The sequence below is a fragment of the Labeo rohita genome, chromosome 20 (genome assembly GCF_022985175.1).
Source record: "Labeo rohita strain BAU-BD-2019 chromosome 20, IGBB_LRoh.1.0, whole genome shotgun sequence".
In the NCBI taxonomy this organism is placed as follows: Eukaryota; Metazoa; Chordata; class Actinopteri; order Cypriniformes; family Cyprinidae; genus Labeo; species Labeo rohita.
The window spans coordinates 8,130,027-8,150,252 of record NC_066888.1 but is presented as its reverse complement, the minus strand read 5'-3'; the positions used below and the strand labels follow the sequence as shown (position 1 = coordinate 8,150,252).

The 20,226-nt window shown below is 33.5% G+C and overlaps 1 protein-coding gene across 3 annotated transcripts in view; it reads right to left on the bottom strand.

Annotated features, from left to right (window-relative positions):
* Positions 1 to 20,226, bottom strand: part of ralgps2 (Ral GEF with PH domain and SH3 binding motif 2) — a 150,570-nt gene that overhangs the window by 99,711 nt on the left and 30,633 nt on the right. For 2 of the 3 annotated variants that reach the window (XM_051138901.1, XM_051138903.1), the window contains exons 2-4: positions 10,851 to 10,948; positions 6,715 to 6,847; positions 6,492 to 6,596 (exon numbers count right to left, since the gene is read on the bottom strand). In XM_051138901.1, coding sequence (XP_050994858.1) covers positions 6,492 to 6,596; positions 6,715 to 6,771 — 162 coding nt within the window. In that variant the 5' untranslated portion in view covers positions 6,772 to 6,847; positions 10,851 to 10,948. The remainder of the gene's footprint in view (positions 1 to 6,491; positions 6,597 to 6,714; positions 6,848 to 10,850; positions 10,949 to 20,226) is intronic. The other variant, XM_051138902.1, reaches the window with a different exon arrangement.

The following is a 20,226-nucleotide window of genomic DNA, read 5'->3' as shown; positions in this document are numbered from 1 at the left end:
TGATTTGCTCACCCCCATTTCATCCGAGATTCATGTCTTTCTTTCTTCACTCAAAAAAAAATGGAGGTTTTTGTGGAAAACATTCCAGGATTTTTCTCCATATAGCAGACTTCAATGAGGATCAATGGGTTGAACGTCCAAACTGCTGTTTTAATGCAGCTTCAAAGGGCTCTACACAATCCCAGCAGAGGAATAAGGGTCTTACCTAGTCAAACGATGGGCCATTTTTCAAAAAACAAACAAAAACAATTTATATATATATATATATATATATATATATATATATATATATATATATATATATATATATATATATATATATATATATATATATATATATATATATATATATATATTTTTTTTTAACCACAAATGCACATCTTGCACTAGCTCAACATAATGCATTACGTAATCACATTGGAAAGATTACACATGGTTAGTTCATATGCTCGTTTCACACATACTCGTTTGCAGTGCGTTACGTATGCGGTGCAGAAGCAGCACAGACATATAGCATATAGCTTCCTTTTTCTTATTCTGCACATTCACTTTGTAAACACTGGGTCGGCACTTCTGCCTACGTCATGCGTGACCTTTCCAATGTGTTTACGTAATGTGTGAAGTCCAGCTAGTGCAAGATGAGCATTTGTGGTTAAAAAGTATATACATTTTTATTTTTATACATAAAATGACTGATCGTTTCACTAGATAAGACCCTTAGTCATCGGCTGGGATTGTGTAGAGCCCTTTGAAGCTGTATTGTAACTGCAATTCAGACCTTCATCCTGTTGATCCCCACTGAAGTCCACAATTTAAATTGTGCTTTTTCAGCACTGTGCTCCTCTTTTATCACAGTACAGTAATACAATCGTTCATAGACATACACGTTTAAACTTAATAAATATAAACAACGTATTATTCAATGCCCTTGACGTCTAGATGTGTATATTAAGTTGCTCAAGCAAGTTGCAACACATTTAAACACAGCATATTGCTTCATTTTCTTATTGAAATTGGGCTATCACAAATATTTTAAATTAAAACTTACCATAGACAGAAACAGTCGGCTCTCGTGCCTTTCGTTTGCATTAAATCTTTACTGAAAGCGATCCCGCGGGTCTTAAAGAACTTTATATTGTAGCTCCACAAGTGCATCTATTATGTTGCCTTGTTTATTTAAAAGTGCACTTTTCCTTGTTTTAAACCTAGCCAAAAAGCCACGTGTTGCGAAACAAGGTAGACTTTATTTATATGCATTTATGATGTGATCATGATGTTCATTTTTACCGCGAACAGTGTGCTGTCACTTTAATTCAACGCATGCACCTTTTCAATGTGATTACGTAAGGCGTGAACTCCAGCTAGTGCAAAATGAGCATTTGTGGTTAAAAAGTATATACATTTTTATTTTTATATAGAAAATGATTGATCATTTTACTAGATAAGACCCTTATTCCTCGGCTGGGATTGTGTAGAGCCCTTTGAAGCTGCATTGAAACTGCAATTTAGACCTTCAACCCATTGATCCCCATTGAAGTCCACTATATGGAGAAAAATCCTCAAAAACCTTAATTTCTTTTTAACTGAAGAAAGACATGAACATCTTGGATGAAATGAGGGTGAGTAAATTATGAGAAAACTTTTATTCTGAACTAATCCTCTTCTAAAAAATAGTGTCACTACAGGTGACGTAGATGTTACCTTTGAGACATTGTGAAATAGGCATTTACTACAGGAGAGTTTCTGTATTTATGGGCTTATTTGAAACCAGACTCTGTGTTGACTTCACTATCCATCCTAACATGAGAGCGTGTGAACGGTCTACACACTGTCTAACAGACACATGAATAATATATCATCTTTTGTCCACTGCTCAGTTGTCATTCACAAGACATTTTCCACACATGCGTGAATGTCGCGTGTGTGGGGTCACCGTGGAGGGTATGTGTGCAGAGTGCACATAAATAAAACACACTGCAGCACAGGCTTGGGACTGGGAATGGGATGATGTACTGTATATAGGTTAATGGGTTGGGCCATAAATAAATAAAGCACAGAAGGAAACTCTGTACCCCAGATAAAGACACTTTCAAGCAGGCGTGTGCAGAATCAGGTCAGCGCATTTACATCAGGCATGCTGGGGTTGGAAACACACAGAGCGTCCCCTGGTGACACTATCGGATATGTCACATGTATTTATTACACTGTTTCCACAGTGAAAAGAAGCTTTGCTTGGTTTTGGATATCTGACTAGAATTTACAATCGATTCTGCCTTTCGTAGAGGCTCAGGTTTTTGATTATAAATCTGAAGGTAACTGATGCTAAACATCACCCATATTTACATATTAACACTATTTTAGTATTCAGCATATAGGCTAGGGGGGGAAAAAAATGGGATTCTTTAATCTCAAAATGCTAATTTTTTTTTCTCACAACTGCAAGTTTATATCTCACAATTCAGACGTTTATTCTTAGAAATGTGAGATATAAACTTGCAATTCTGAGTAGTCGGAATTGTGAAATTAAAAGTCGAAAATACCTTTTTGTATTTTTATTCTATGGTGGGAATAAAATACAAATCACAATGCAGACATTATGAGATATAAATTTAGAACTGCGAGACGAATTTAGAATTGTTGGATATAAATTCATAATTTTGGGATATAAATTCAGAATTGAGAGATATAAATTCACAATTGCGAGATATACATTTAGAATGGCGAAATATAAATTTATTGCAAGATATAAATTTAGAACTGCGAGACGAATTTAGAATTTTGGGATAAAAATTCTGAATTTTGGGATATAAATTCATAACTGTGAGATAGAAATTCACCATTGCAAGATATGAATTCAGAATTGTGAAATATAAATTTATTGTGAGATATAAATTTAGAACTGTGAGACAAATTTAGAATTTCGGGATAAAAATTCTGAATTTCGGGATATAAAATCAGAATTTTGCGATATAAATTCAGAATTGTGAGATACAAATTCAAAATTGCGAGATATAAATTTAGAATTGTGAAATATAAATTTATTGTGAGATAGAAATTTAGAACTGCAAGATAAATTTAGAATTTTGGGACATAAATTCAGAATTGTGGGATATAAATTCACAATTGCGAGATATAAATTTAGAATTGCGATATATAAATTTACAGTTGCGAGTCAAAAATGCACAGTTCTGAGATATGAATTCACAGTTGTGAGATATAAATTTAGAATTCCAAAATAAATTCAGAATTTTGAGATAAATTCACAATTGCAAGACATAAATTCAGAATTGTGATATACAAATTCAGAACTGAGGTAAATTCAGAATTGTGAGATAATAAATCTAGAATTGTGAGATATAAATTCAAAATTGTGGGATATCAACTTGCAATTGTGAGAAAATTTGTCAGAATTGTGAGATACAAAGTCACAATTTAATTTTGAGATATAAAGTCACAGTTTCATGGCAGAAACAACAACATTGTTGTGTTTTTCTCAACAACAATTGTTGAGTTTTTCTCAGAACTGAATTGTTACTCTGGTTGTTCTTTGAATTGTGAAATAAAGGTTTTTTTTAATCCAGTGGCAGAAATGGGCTTCCATTAAAAAAAAAATAATAATAAATGAATAAAAATAGATTTACTGATCAAATTACAATTTTTATTTGATAAATCTCATATTGAGAAAAAGTGATGTTTTTAATTGCTGAAAGCATGAACATTTTCACTGCAAATGGTGCTGAATCAGTTAGCAGATCATGAGTGTCGACTACACACAGCTTTCAGTGACTCACTGGTTTTACAAGATGGATTGCAACGCTCTAAATTCTGTAAATATTCTCTGCCCTAAATGCTTTAATGGGTAACTTTCTCCAGGCAGCTCCTCACGTTATATTTTTCTGCTCATTGCCCTCTCAAATCGAACCAAAATCAAACTGAATCGAGAGCTTGCAAGTCAGAATTCAATCAAATCAGTGAGATACACAGGCCTATTTAGTCATTTGTTTTTATTAGTGTGAACTACGCTTATCTCAACAGAAATCATTTGCATGAAGTCTGAAATGTCCAGTAGCAAAAATAGCCTGTTGGATTTAATTCTGAGGATCAAACAATGTATTAAATGATCATGAAAAACTAATTATGAGTGTTTGTGGTGCAAGAAACTTTGAGTAACATAAGCGGACTACAGGGAGAAATAAAATGTCCAAGTCGAGGCAATTCTCCAGCTGCGCGTGATTCGACACAGATCCTTGTTTGATTAAAGCAAGCGTGAGTCAACAAGCGGCTGTGTGTCTTTCCTCAAGCTCAGAAGAGAGTTCAGCTGGGAGTTTCATTGAAACAGAGTGCTTATATTACCAGAGAGAAGAGTTTGATATCCTTGCTCAGATTCTGGTGTTTAATTTAAACTCTAGAGAGCATTGCTGCCTGCACAATTGTCTGCCAAATGATCATTAATTATTACTGAAACTGTGCTGAAGTATTTACTACTCTCCCTCTGTGCTCATATCTCCTTCTGTCCTTTATCTCTTTCTGTTTTCCATGATTCTCTTAAGTTTCTTGTGGCTACGTTTACACCTGGTACCAGAGCAACTGCTACAAATCACAAGAGACAAGAACATTTTTGTGGGTGCTTACCCTCCGTTACAACTAGTTTATATCATAGAGGACCTTACTGAGCCTCTTTATCATAGCATCTGGGATGCACTGACTAGATCCAAATTCATATTTAGCACTGTCTACTTGTGACTGGGCAACCTGCGGATGTTAAATGAATAATTCACCAAAAAAAAAAAGAAGCAGAAAAGTATGTATTTATTTACTCTCCATCAAGTAATTTCAAACAAATGTGACCACAAAACCAGTCATAAGGGTCAATTTTTTAAATTTGAGATCTATACATTAATTAAAAAAAAATGCTTTCCATTGATGTTTGGTTTGTTAGGACAGGACAGTATTTGGCTGAGATACAACTATTTGAAAATCTGGAATTTGAGGGTGCAAAAAAAAAAAAAAAATCTAGTTATTGAAAAAAATAAAAATCACCTTTAAAGTTGTTCAAATGAAGTTCTTAGCCATGCATAACACTAATCTAAAATTAAGTTGGAAATTTGCAAAATATCTTCATGGAACATGATCTTTACTTAATATCCTAAAGATTTTTGGCATGAAAGAAAAATCAATAATTTTGACCCATACAATGTATTTTTGGCTATTGAACCTTCATTTTTTAGATAAATTTGTGAGCAGTGAAGGACAATAATAATAATAATAATAATAATAATCAATTGCTTATATATTATTGTTATAAATATATTGCAACTGCAATAGTATTGTACTGTAAAATGAAAACTGTAATCAATGAAAAACAATAATTAAAACTACTAATAATAATAAAAACAACAATAAATATTATAATTATTATTAAAATTATATTTTACTTTCGTAATTTAAATTATAACATTTTTAGAATCATTAAAGAAATATTAGTAAAGAAAAGTGAGAAGAAGTTGAAAAATCATTTTTATTACAAGTAATATATTTTTATTCCATGGTCGGGGGCAATTGTGGTATGTAAGAACTGAGATATGAAAGTGAGAATTATGAGTTAATTTCTCAAATTAAAATTATTAAAAATAACATTTATTTACATTATAACATCAAAAATCAGCAAAGAAATTTTACTTTGTCAATAACATCACTGTACTGAAAAATGAAATTTATTTATTAATAACAATCATCATAATTATTATTATTATTATTATTATTATTATATCACTATTGCAATAATATTGTACTGCAAAATAAAAAAAATGAATTACTACTACTACTACTACTACTACTAATAATAATAATAAATATAATTATAAAATTTATAATTTTATAATTTAAATATAATTACAAAAATTATATTTCTTTTAGTTACATTATGACATTTTCAAAAATCAGTAAAGAAATATTACTTTGGCAAAAATATCACTGTGCTGTAAAATAAATCTATTTATTAATAATAATCATCATCATAAATATTATTAGTATTATTATAAGTATTGTTAAATACCCTTTATTTTACAGTAAAATAGTATTACTGCAATAGTAAAATATTTCTTTATAATAATAATAATAATAATAATAATAATATATTTTTTTTATTTACAGAGAAGTGAAATTACAATACCAATATTTATGGCTGTATTAATTTCTTTAAACTTAATTTCTTCAACTAAACTACAGAGGTTTTATACTGATGAGAAGCGACCCTGAGACCTTAAAGCTTCTCTTGGTGACAACAGATTTATGAATGATTCTCTTTACAATTTGACAAGGGAAAAAAATAGCTTCAAATCGGTATATACTGTTATCTGTTAGAAACAGGCATGTGATCAGCTAAGGGCAAAAAATAAGGCATTCGATATGCCTACAAAATCTGGAAAAACAAAAGGTGAAGAGTGTGACTCACACACATCTTCACAAACACAGAGGGAAGTCTGACTTACTGCATATTCCTCTGGCGTGACCTTCAGCACGTCGAACACCACAGCGTCAAAACTCTTGAGCTCCGATGGGCCCTTCTCACTGAGGGACTCAGAACTGCTGCTCCTCTGGAGGAAAGCAACCACAGAAAAGGGGAAAGACTGATGATGAAAGAGAAATGAAGGAGGTTTTTGTCATTTGAATACTTGGGTGAAGCAGGGATGCGTTTCATTTGTGTCTGCTGACCTCTGAGGCCGGGGTCGTGAAGGTGGAGACGCTGGGCTGGCCATTGGGGACGTCCATTATTATCAAACCATCAGACACTACGGTAAGACCTCACTCACCATCGTCATCCTCATCAGCTCGCCTGTATGGCCCCCTGTGCACACACAAACACACACACTACAGATAAGTTTAAGGGGGACCTATTATGCATAAATCACTTTTATAAGGTGTTTGAACACAGTTGTGTGGTCACAGTGTGTTTAAACAACCAACCAATAATTGTAAAAATCCACCCATTCATTTTTGTATGACCGCAATAAATTATAAACAGTCTCTCTGAACACACCATTCCAGATTTCTCCCAATATACACATAATTGAGAGAGAAATCCCACCCATTTGTGACAATCTCTGCCCTATTAACATAGACACAACCTTAAGTGAGAAGCAGCAGTCCACCATTACTGGATATATACCACGTCAGCTCCAACAAGTGTTGTGTTTTGGGATGCACCAATGAACATAAGAGTCTGCATAGACTCCCTCCATCTGAGCCACTGAGGACACTGTGGTTAAATTTAATTTTTGAAGGAAATGTGATGGGGAAAAAATGCTTTGTGCATGAACATCAGCACCAGACAAAGTAAGTATCACGCATTTGTTTTCCAAATTGCCTTTCTGAAAGCGCTTCTTGGCACTCTGTAAGGCTAATTTTGCTAAAGCTAGCACAGTCTCTGTCTGTTTTCACTGATGCTATGTAGCATGATATGCTACCAGAATGTTCGTAAATAGAAATGTGGTAGTTAAAAAATTACATATGAAAGCAATGTGAAGTTGACCGCTTGAATTTGTCAAGCTCATAACACAAGTGGGACTTTTAAAGTTTGAGATAGAATGCAAAGGCACCATGAGACCAGCTATGTCGTTATTTTTATGGTGCCGTTGCCCGATTCATAAGCGCGCAATTATTATGTACAGTACAATCAGATGACTGACTTTTAAAACGATTCAGGTTCGAACATATAAGGCTGAACAGCACTGCTGAGAGTTTCTGACATTTTCAGTGTGTGAGATTGTCCTGTTTTGTTTTTGCTGGCTCTTGAAGCTCCACCCTCTTCTGAAAAAGGGGCAGGGAGCAGCAGCTCTTTTGCATTTAAAGGTACAGACACAAAAATGGCATGTTTTGGCTCATACCCTAAAAGTGGCAATTTTAACAAAAAATTAAAATTGTCTGTCTGCTATTTTGAGCTAACTTCACATACTTATTTTACATCTTGTAAAAAGGAGCATAGTAGGTCACCTTTAAAGAAGAAGTCCACTTCCAGAACAACAAACAAATAATTTACACACCCTTGTCATCCAAGATGTTCATGTTTTTCTGTCTTCAGTCATGAAGAAATTATGGTTTTTGAGGATAGCATTTCAGGATTTTTCTCCATATAATGGACTTCATTGGTGCTCCGATTTTGAATTTCCAAAATGTAGTTTAAATGCAGCTTTAAAGGGCTCTAAACCATCCCAGCCGAGGAAGAAGGGTCTTATCTAGTGAAGCGATCGGCCATTTTTATCGAAAAATAAAAATTAGTATACTTTAAGCACAAAAGCTCATGTAGGACTTGCTCTGGGATGCACGTCCACGACGCTACGAATCACGTCTAAGTTCATCGTCTGTGTACTCTGGCTCAAAAAGGTAGAGTATGGTGAAAAACTCCATCTCATTTTCTTCAGAATCGTCGGACATTGTTGTACCTTTTTGTTTGTAAACAGCATTTGACTTACTTGTACTTCCTTAGTCTTTGCACGTTCGCTTTGTAAACACTGGGTCTGTAGTTCTGCCTACATTCGGCGTGACCTTTCGATGTGGTTTAATAGAACGTAGCGTTGTGGACGCGCATCCCAGAGCCGGGTGCTACATGAGGTAAGTAAACAAATTCTTATTTTCCCAAAAAAAAAAAAAAATGCCAGATTGTTTCACTAAATAAGACCCTTCTTCCTGGAAGTTTAAAATCGGGGCACGAATGAAGTCCATTATATGGAGAAAAATCCTGAAATGTTTTCCTTAAAAAACAATTTCTTCACAGCTGAAGACAGAAAGACATGAACATCTTGAATGACAAGGGGGTGAGTAAATTATTTGTAAATTGTTGCTCTGAAACAATTTCTCATTCATCATTTCTCCTTCCTCATTCATCAGCAGCACATTCATCCAACAGTTGTTTCTGTAACACCTGAGAGGGAGATATACAGTAATGTTCTTCTGGAAAATGCTTTTTTTAATGCTTTTTCCTTCTTGAATTACTTTTTTGGAAGATACTTTCTCCTTGGCAGTGTTTCCAACAGGATTCAGGTTTTAAAAAAAATGGTTACAAACAGGGTTTATACAGATACTGTAAAATGAAATTCCAGGGCCCTCATTTATCAACAGTGCGTACACACAGATGTGTGCGTAAGAACAGTTTCACGCAAAATGTGGGATCTACCAACTTGTATATATATGTAGGAATGTGAGCATGCTTACGCAGAAAATCTAGTGGTAGAATGGCAATACTACAAAAAGAAAGTGGCGCTGCAAAAAAGGCTCTTCTCACTTAGTATTTCATAAGCTGCAAATTAACTGCACTAAAACCCAGGAATACTAATGCTAACCACTGCAGTTCTTTTGTGTGTTACACTGAATTTCTCCAGGTTTCAGTAACACAACCTCTCCTAGGACTGGCAGTGATGATCTTTCCTTTATTTCTATGCAGCTTCTGACTGTGGATTTATAGCAGCTTTGAAAAGCTTTAGCACTGTTTTAGCAATGCTTTCCAGTCAAGCGCATCAGCAAATCCTCGTCTTAGAGCCTTTCAGAGACATTTTGGCTGGGGATTTTGGATGGAAAAAAATGATTTATAATGCCCTAAGACAATTTAGGTCAAGGTTTATGTTTGTTTTAAAGTCAATTAGCATCAAACTCCCAGATAACTTTCTTTTCCATACAGATGACATACTAAATTCCATCTAAAAGTGTTTTAAACAGACTTTTTGCTTACCATGCATGCAGCCTTTATGACTACATGAAAAAGCTGTACTTTAAAAAAAGAATATTCCAGGTCCAGTACAAATTAATCAACAACATTTGTGGAATAATATTATATCAGATATTAAAAAAAAAAATAATAACAATGGAAGTAAATAGGGAGAATTTTTGGAACAGTCTTTTTTTTTTATAAAAACACTTTTTTTTTTTAAAGTTTTTGTTTTTTGAGCTGTAAAATTCTTGTCATTTTGCAGATTATTTTAAAGGTTTTAGATATCACACTCACAGTAAACAAAAACTAAAAAAATTATACAAATGAATAAAACTCAAGCTGAAATAAAAATAAATTCAAACAGCAATACTTTCATCTTCAAATTAGAGCATTATTTGATTATTTCTAATTTGTTCTCACCATTTTTATGGTTATTGTAGGGTTTTAGGCTTTACAATTTATTATTTATGTGTTGCAGCTACACTAGCCGCACATTTTTTTTTTTAAATCAAAATAGATTTTTGTTGTAATCAACAGTATTCCATAAAAGCTGTTGATTCATTCGTCACACCATAGAATGATTTAAAATGAACACAATGCTCAACACGTTCCTCACCTCTAAAACACACACACACAGGTGCTGTTTATTTGTGTTGTTAATCTAATGTTCTTGTGAGGCGGCGTAACCGTACACCGCTTCCAAAGAACAACGCACTTGGCGACGTCGATAAACACCACGACTGTTGGCCTCGCACTCAAAACACTGGCGTCAACATTTGGTTACACGTGAAACGAAAGCAGGTGTTCAGACAGTAAAAGGACTGACAACGACAGCATGTGTGAGTGTGTGCTTTGCTCTGAGAGTGAACAGGTGCTACGAAGTCATTAGTATCTGCATGTGTGCGCGCATATGCGTGTGTGTGGTTTAGGGTTTGTAGTAACAGGTGTTGCGGAGAGTTTGCTCGACTTTATGGCACCCCAAAACTGCAGACTAATCCTAATCACAACTCAAATCATTTAGCCTTTACACTAAAATACAGTAAATAATAGCAGCACAAATGCTTTCATTTGCCAAAAGGTGGTAAAACAAGAGTTTACATAGACATAGTGTGTTACATGAAGACAGACAAACACAGAATACAGTTACCGGGTATTTGTCAAATGCACATGGTGACGTCTCTGCTGCGTCCTCCGCTGCACTCGCTCGGCTGTATTCACTCAGAATCCTCTGCTGAACAAAACCTGCTGTGGGAAGGAGAGAGAAAGAAGACACGTTACCAAGCCGAACATGTCTTTTATCTCAAGACTAGAGGAATACTTGCAGCATTCAGTCCATACAGTTTTCAACCACAGTCAGAGATTGTTTTATATATTCACACTGACGTTCAAAAGTTTGTGATCAGTAAGATTTTTAATGCTTTCAATTTAGTCTCATGCTCATCAAGGCTGTGTTTATTTGATTAAAACACAGAAAAAAACAGTAATATTGTAAAATATTATTGCAAATTGTAATATTGGTTTCCTATTTTAGTATACTTTAAAAAATAATTTATTCCTGTGAAGCGATGCTGAATTTTCAGTGTCACACGATCCTTCAAAAGTCATTCTAATATGCTGATTTATTATCAGTGTTGAAACTGTTGTGCTGTTTAATTTGTTTTGGAAGCTGTGATCTTTTTTCAGGATTCGATGATGAATAAAATGTTAAAAAAGAACAGCACTAATTTAAAATATGGATCTTTTCTAACAATACAAGTCTTTACGATCACTTTTTATCCATTTAACACATCCTTGCTGAATAAAAATATTAATTTCTTAAAAAAAAAAAAAAAAAAAAAAAAAAGAAAAAAAAAAAAAATTACTGACCCCAAACTTTTGAATAGTAGTGTATATTGTAACACAACATTTGTATTTTGAATAAACACTGTTCTTTTTAACTTTTTGCCCATCAAAAAAATCCTCAAAAAAGTATCAGGTCCCAAAAATATTTTTCCAACATTAATAATAAATCAGCATATTAGAATGATTCATGACACTGAAGACAGGAATCAATTATATTTTAAAGTATATTAAATATATATATATATATATATATTTTTTTTTTTTTTTTTACCAAATAAATGCAGCCTTGATGATTATAAGAAACTTCTTTAAAAAACATTAAAAATCTTACTTTTGAACAGCAGTTTATATAATTAAAAGATGTTTTCAAAGTTTATTTTTATTCATATTTCATATTTTTACCAAGGTTTTGTTTATTTTTGCTAGAATCAAACTAGATTTTTTTTTTAATTTCCAGAATATTTGATAGTATTATCATTCAACACAAAGAATATTGATAATTTATACATTTTAAATAATGATGACCTAAAATAAATAAATAAATGAACCTAAACCATTTAAATATTTACTTTGTAGAATGATTTATCAATTTGTGGCATCATTTTGTAAAAACCTTTCCCCAAAAGGTTATTAAATTTGCCTGCAAAGCTAGTTATTGTTAGCTAAAAAAAAAAAAAAAAAAAAAAACTAAATAGTATATACATTTAAAAAATGGTTAGATAAATAAGAACTTTTTTTTTCTTAAATGAAATAAACCTCATATTAAAAAGCAAAAAATGTCAGATAGAAAAAAAAACTAAACAAAAATTATAAATTTAACCATGGAACTAACTGAAATAAGTTTTACGTACTAAAACAATTAACTGGACATAATTGATGATAAATGATTAACTAAATAAAACTAACCTAAACTAAATACTAATATTTACAAATATGAGACTTGATGACGAAGTAAAATCAAGGTAAATATTACTTGCAAATGGGATCATTTTTATTATACATCAATTCCAATCAAAGCTGTAATTTTGTCAAAATATATAAAACTTGTAAAATTATTTAAAGGGACAGTTCATTCAAAAATGAATTCTTTATGCACCCTCATGTTAATCCAAACCTGTATGACTTTTTAATCTGTGAAACACAACTAATATTTTGATGAACGAGGGCACCTAAATAGATTTGGTTACCATTGACTTTCATTTCTATTACAGCAAAAAGTCATGTAGGTTTGGACTGTGTGTAAACATTTGTTAGTAGACAAATGAAATAAACAGTAGTTAATAAATAGTAGTTAGAGGGTGAATGGTGTATTGTAAGTAAATTTAATTACTCGAGAGAACAAAATGGCCATACTTGGAAGAAACACTAACAAACCTGCCAGACAATCAGTGTGCATCAATGAGAAAACCACTAGGTGGTGCTGTACATATAAAAAACAGGACTGAAAACAACAGCAGCTGTGCGTGATTGTGGAAATGGGTACGGCTGAAGTTTCAGAGAGTTCAGTCTCGGGCCATTAGAGAGGATTGTTAGGGACACTACAAACGCCACCCGCCAAATGGCATCGTGGGACAGGCCAGATGCAAAGCAGGACGTCATGCTTTCTTTTCCTGGCGTACATGAAAACAGGCTTTAAAAACATCACATGGCTGAAGCCAGTGAAACATTCACTGCATATTAAGGAGAACAAGCTTCCTCAGTGATAGAGCGAAGGCTGAACTGAAACCATTCTCTCTGGCATGTCACAAACATGCAAAAATGTGACACGCTTAAAAGGTTTAGAGTGGTAACCCACCAATCTCAAGGAAACAACCCAAACGCCATGCCACCTGACTAGAAATTGTGAAAACAATCCAAAAACCTGCCACTTTGACTCACAAGCCATGCGATGAATGGTGACTCACAATTTCCACAGAAAATAAATATTCAATTCTCAACATATGCAGCTATAGCTTTTGTTTCCATCATGTTTCCATGGCAATAAGAGGATGACTCCACAGAAAGAAAAATGTTAAGGAGCCCAAAACTGTCTTATAAACAGGCCCACATGAAACCTTCGCCCACAGAGCTCAAACAGCAAAAATATCAAATGCTACATATCCTCTACCACCACTCATTTATTTTACACTTCATACACTGTTATACACTTTTTCAGTTTTTTGACTAGTCCTTCGTGCTTCGTGGTTAGCGCATAGACATATAGCGTTGTTGCGCTGTGGTCGTCCCAAGTTCGAATCCCAGGTCGTGGACCTTTCCCGATCCCACCTCCTTCTCTCTCTCCCACTTCGCTTCCTGTCTAACTACACTGTCCTGTCTAAAAGGCATAAAAAAAAAAAAAAAGTAAAATAAATCTTTAAAAATACTAATAATAATTTGTGTTTTGAGATTTGGCAGAAAATGACAGTTGTTAAAAAGACCAAAGTAATTTGTGTGTAAACATTTGTTAGTGGACAAATGAAATAAAAACTTATATCAATTATTTCCACAAATATAAAGCGGTTTAAACATTGATAATAACCAGAAATGTTTCTTGAGCAGCCAGTTATCAGAATGATTTCTGAAGGATCATGTGACACTGAAGACTGCAGTAATGATGCTGAAAATTCAGATTTGCATCACAGAAATAAATTACATTTTAAAGCATATTCACATAGAAAACAGTTATTTAAAATTGTAAAAATATTTCACAATATTACTGTTTTTACTACACATATATATATGTGTGTGTGTGTGTGTGTGTGTGTGTGTGTATAATTTATTATAATTATCATGTTATTATTTATTATGAACATATTTATTATTTAAAATGTGTTTAATTATTCATTGGAATTATTCATTATAATGCATGCATGAAAGAGATTAATGTTTAAATACTTTTGGATTAATCTGAAAAAGCTTTTAGGGCACTTACAAGACTGTTGTACTGTTAAATCATAAGTAATAAATTCAAGTTACAGTCATTTTTAAGTGATGTTACCTTGTTTAAGTTAATTTTGAGAGGAAATTTGTGGTCTCTGAATTCTGTAGCACAGAAAAGACAAGCATTTGTGGTTAAAAATGATATAAATTTGTAATTTTTTAGAAAATGACCGATCGTTTTGCTAGAGGACTTTTTTTTTAAGTTATATTTATGGGGGTTTTGCCTTTATTTGATAGGACAGTTGAGAGCAGACAGAAAAGCAATGGGTAAAGAGAGATCGGCAAAAAACCTTGAGATGGGAATCGAACTCGGGTCGCCAGCAGCACATTTGCGCTATATGTCGGCACACTAACCACTGGGCTATCGGTGTTGACAAGCCCACTGAAGCTGCACTGAAACTGCAATTTGGAGTCCACTATATGGAGAAAAATCTTGGAATGTTTTTCTCAAAAACCTTAATTTCTAAAGAAGGAGCAGGGGATTTGTTGTTTATGATCTGACCTTGTTCAATCAATCTGTGGACAGTGTAAAACTGCATGTAAAGACCATGAATGTATAAGCCATTGTGGCTCCATGACTGATGACTTAATGATGTCATGCTCAATCGACGGTGAAGATTGTTAATGTTCGTAACCACCGCACGTGTCAGAAGGGCAGCACAAATCACCTTCACATGTGTCCGTCTTGTGTGGGAACGTCGGGTTGAATGTTTGCGTGGTGAGCCTGATGGCGTGACAGGAATGATTAATGTGCGAGATCTCGGGAGGTTGTTGAAAAAGACTCTGGAAAGACGCTCAGAGGCACGGAGGAGGCTGAATGAAAGGCGGAATGGAGCGAGAGATAGATCCGGATGAGAAAGAGCGTAGGAGGTGTCGCTATCTTGTTGCAACCTGCCGGGGAAACAGTGTAACAGAGAACAGACACGTTGAGCCTAAAGGAACGAGTTCAAGTAGTTGAACAGCTCAGTTTTTCCCACCTTCATTTACATGTGTTCCCCCTAGATGTGTCGCATAAAAGGCGTCTGCTTTTACTGTGCATGTGTGCATGCACAAGTTAAACATCTGCACAAGCTACTTGTTTTATTTGCACAAACTTGCAAATTGACATTATTGGTCCTTCTGTGACTTCAAGTCACAATGGATGAGAAAACATCAATCTGCTTTGTTGTATTTGGTAGGGAAAACTCTTAGAGACAATACATATTTGAATATGTTCGTTAACAAGTACTGACAACCCTCGGCTGCTTGAATGACTGGTATCAATTGATTCATTTAATGAGCTTTTCTGTAGGTTATTTTGTGTTTTATGAATGAGTCATTGAATTATTCACTCAACTGCATTTGTTAAAACTAACAGGGTTAGTTTAGTCCACCCAAAAATAAAAATTCTGATTCAAAAATAAAGATAAAATCTGAGAGCTTTTCTGATCCTGCATAGACAGCAACACAACTACCATGTTCAAGGCCCAGAAAGGTAGTAAGGACATCATTAAAATAGTCCATGTGACATTAGTGGTTCAACACGCATGCAACGTGGTACTCTCGTGTACATGTATCGGAGACTGACACGGAAGAGAAGAAATTTTACTTTTTTTAATTACAATTTTACTATTTTAACAATGACATTACTACCTTTCTAGGTTTCAAACGTGTCAGTTGCGCTGATGTCTATGGAGGGTCAGAAAGCTCTTGGATTTCATAAAAAAAGAATAATTTTAGTTCCAAAGATAAACAAAGGTCTTAAAGATTTGGAATGGCCTGAGGGTGAGTAATTACTGACAGAATTTTTATTTTTGGGTGAACTATCCTTTTAAAGGCAACATTGGTGTACTGGTACAACACATCCATCTAGTGTAAGTGTACATAGAAAAACGAATGGAAAAACAACATAGTTAAAAGCAAAAATGCATTCTCTGTGAACAGACACTTATGATGCCAAAATCAGTTCGGTGTTCGGACATTTTTAGACCTAAAAACTGTATTGATATTTTTAGAATTTTTTACTTCTCCTGAATGGTATGAACTTAGCAAAAGTTTTGGCACTTGCTATGTAAACACAATAAATAAATAAATAAATAAATAAATAAATAAATAAAGATAATGAGCATGATTTGAAAACATTACATGGTCGAGGGAAAAAAAAAAAAAAAACGTTAGAAATGAATGGGAAGTGAATTTCAACTAGTGGATACATTTGGTTCTGTGCCCAAACAAAGCTAATTTTTAGACACATATCAACCTGAAATGTGACCATGGACCACAAAACCAGTCATTATGACTGGTTTTGAAACTGAGATTTATACATAATCTGAAAGCTGAATAAATAAGCTTTCCATTTGGCCACAATATTTGGCCACAATATTTGGCCGAGATACAACTATTTAAAAATCTGGAATTTGGGTAAAAAAAAAAAAAAGAGAAAAATCACCTTTAAAGTTGTCCAAATTAAGTTTTTAGCAATGCATATTACTAATCAAAAATTAAGTTTTGATATATTTAAGGCTGTTGCTACAAATACACCCGTGCTACCTAAGGTTTTGTGGTCCAGGGTCATAACTTGGGACTCAACTTGTTTAGAATTATGGCTTTGATATTCAGTTTTGTATATATGTATTTATATATGTATATAAATGCATTTAATATACAATAGTGTTTTGTGCATTTTTCAGAATAATAAAATTAACCTTGTATAACTTTTTTATTTTCACTTTAACTATTACTGTTTTAACTTCAAGTGGAAAAAAAGGGCAATAATCAGAAGGTCAATGCTCAGAAAGTGGTAACAAGTAATAAATGGATCATAACCATTGCATAAATGTAATTTAGTACAATAAAACCCCTGAAAAATACAAAAGGGCACCTATTATGGCCCTTTTTACAAGATTTAATATTGGTCTTGGGTGTCCCCAGAATGTGTCTGTGATGTCTCAACTCAAAATACCCCACAGATCATATATTATAACGTAGAAAACGTCATTTTTGGGGCGCGTCTAAAAAAAGAGCTGTTTTGGTGTATATCACTTTAAATGCAAATGAGCTGCATATTCCCGCCCTGTTTTCGGAAGAGGGTGTAGCGTAGACATCTCTGCTTCACATACCTTCACCAATAAACAACCAGTAGAAGCAACATGACAGAGCGAGAGAGCTGGTGTTCAGTTATACATATGGGAAGCCAAACACACCGAAAGTGGGATGAAACAGTACACCGTTACGCACGCATAGAAATACAGTTAAAGCGTTAGCTAAGCACTATAACGACATGACATTCACAAAGCAGTGTGGAGTGAAATGATTTGCCCAGGCATAAACATATTTAGATAGATTTTGAAGCACATTAACTTGAAAAATAAAACTAATCCACTGCATCCTCAGTGATTTAGATGTTTGGAGAAAATTAAGACTCTTATGTTCAGTCTTACATCCAAACACAGAATGCTAGGATTGCTTACAAGACGTTGTTAATGTTACAGATGCTCAAAGCGTGGAAAACATGGAGGAAAACCAAACACAAATTGCTAAGGGCAGAAACTATGGCAATGTTGGACTGTCAGTCAGCCGCCGTGGGCGGGGCCTAAACAATGTGACGCCACACTGCTTTGAAAACCGCATACCTAATGAGACTGCTTTGATTTAATGAGGATAAAAAATTAGATTTTTATCATTGTGGGGTGTTTGTGTTCACACACTGCCAACACACATTTACATCCAAACACCATGGAAAAGTGGATTTTGCATAATAGGTGTCCTTAAATAAAAACATAACCAAATTAAAATATAGTACATTCATTTCACTGAAAAAAAAAACTGTCATTTCACCAAGTGAGCAGCACCAGAGGGTTGATAAAAGAAAAAAAAGTTTATGTAAACAACTGGGAGTTATTTTAATAAATTGGTTGAGTGAATAACTCAATGACTCATTCATAAAACACAAAATAACCTACAGAAAGGATCACTAAATGACTCAAGTGACATCACCGATACATCATCACATCGCGACATTCACAAAGCAGCAGAGGGTTGTCAGTACATGTTAACAAACTTGTTGTCCTTCCCAATGTATCCTGTGTGATCATAGCTTACATTTCTAAAGGGAAATGTAAGCTACTTGACTGCTATTTGACTGTTATATGGTCATGGGGAGTTTGTTAACCCTCTTTTTCCACTTCTGAACCACACACACACACACATACACAAACTTTGCTCTGGGGCCCCTCTGAGTCCTATTCATCCATATTTCATTTGACATTCAGATGGAAAGAAAAAACAAACACCCTATGGAATAAGCCTTGGGGGAGACGATAAGAGGAAGCCGTTACAATGGAAAATATGATCTTTTGTGGTCCAACGAGTACGAATGAATAAGAACAAGTGTGTTACTGTACCGTCTCTGTGTAACAATAATAACAACAATACGTTCATGTAAGCATGTCTCCAACAGAGAACAATGGCAGCCACTCACCAACGCAAGGAAATTATCAACATACTGCAACAGAAAAAAAGAAACACAATTGCTGTCTGACAGTGTTTACACTGGAAGGAAGCGGCGTCGTGACAAAAGTTCAGAGTTAAAATAATAATAAATGAAACGGGGCACAACGCAAGCGCCAAACGTGGCACGATGTGTCCCTCCTACTACGTGAGCCATTGTGTAGGTGTAAAAGTGTGTAATCACTATCACAAGGTTGATCAAGAGACCACCCAACAGCACTCCCACCGCTAGGATTCGCTCGCCTCCATCCCACCAGAACAGAAAATAAATGCGTTGGTGGAAAGCCCTGGTTTCCTGGAGCTGGAGTTGTTCGTACACCAGGTTACTCCGTTCATAACCCTGCCAGCTCTCGCAACGACTGAAAAGATGAAATAAAAGCAGAAGCTCTCAAACAACTGTTTCCATTCTTTGTTCTCATATAATAATGCATTGTCTGTGAGGATGAGGTGCAGATTTAGCTTTAGTTCAAATGGTCATCGGCACAATAAATAAAACTTATTAAATAAAGCTTAAGATTGTAAAGATTTTACAAAGGGTATCCAAACTACCCCACATAAAAATTATGTGCTTATTTGGTGTATATTTCAAAATAAATCAACAAAAGTTTGTACATATATCTATGAGGACAGATAGTCTAATTAAAAGTATATAAATAATATAATTACTATAAATTATAAAAAAGAATAATATATTAAAAATAATTTCTATAATTATTGCTATAAAAATAATTCTAGTAATTTATATAATAATAATAATAATAATAATAATAATAATAATAATAAATAATAATAATAATGCATGAAAAAGTAAAAATTATTTATAGAGAGGGAGAAAGAGATAGCAATAATAGTAGTAGCAGAAGCAGCAGTACATTATATCAAAGTTGTATAAATAATATATAAAATTATTATTTCTATAATTACTATAAACATAATTGTAATTTATATAATAATAATAATAATAATAATAATAATAGTTTTTAGAATTATAATTAAAATTAAGCATATAAATAATATATATTATAAATAATTCTTAGAATTTTTATAAATATAATATATAAAATTATTTCTCTAATTATTATACAAATTATAATAATGTATATAATACAATAATAATAATAATAATAATAATAATAATAATAATTTTATAATTCTAATAAAAGGCATACAAATAATGTAATATATAATACATCATAAATAATTATTAAATTATTCTAAATAATATAATATATAAAATTATTATTTCTATAATTACTATAAAAATAATTATAATA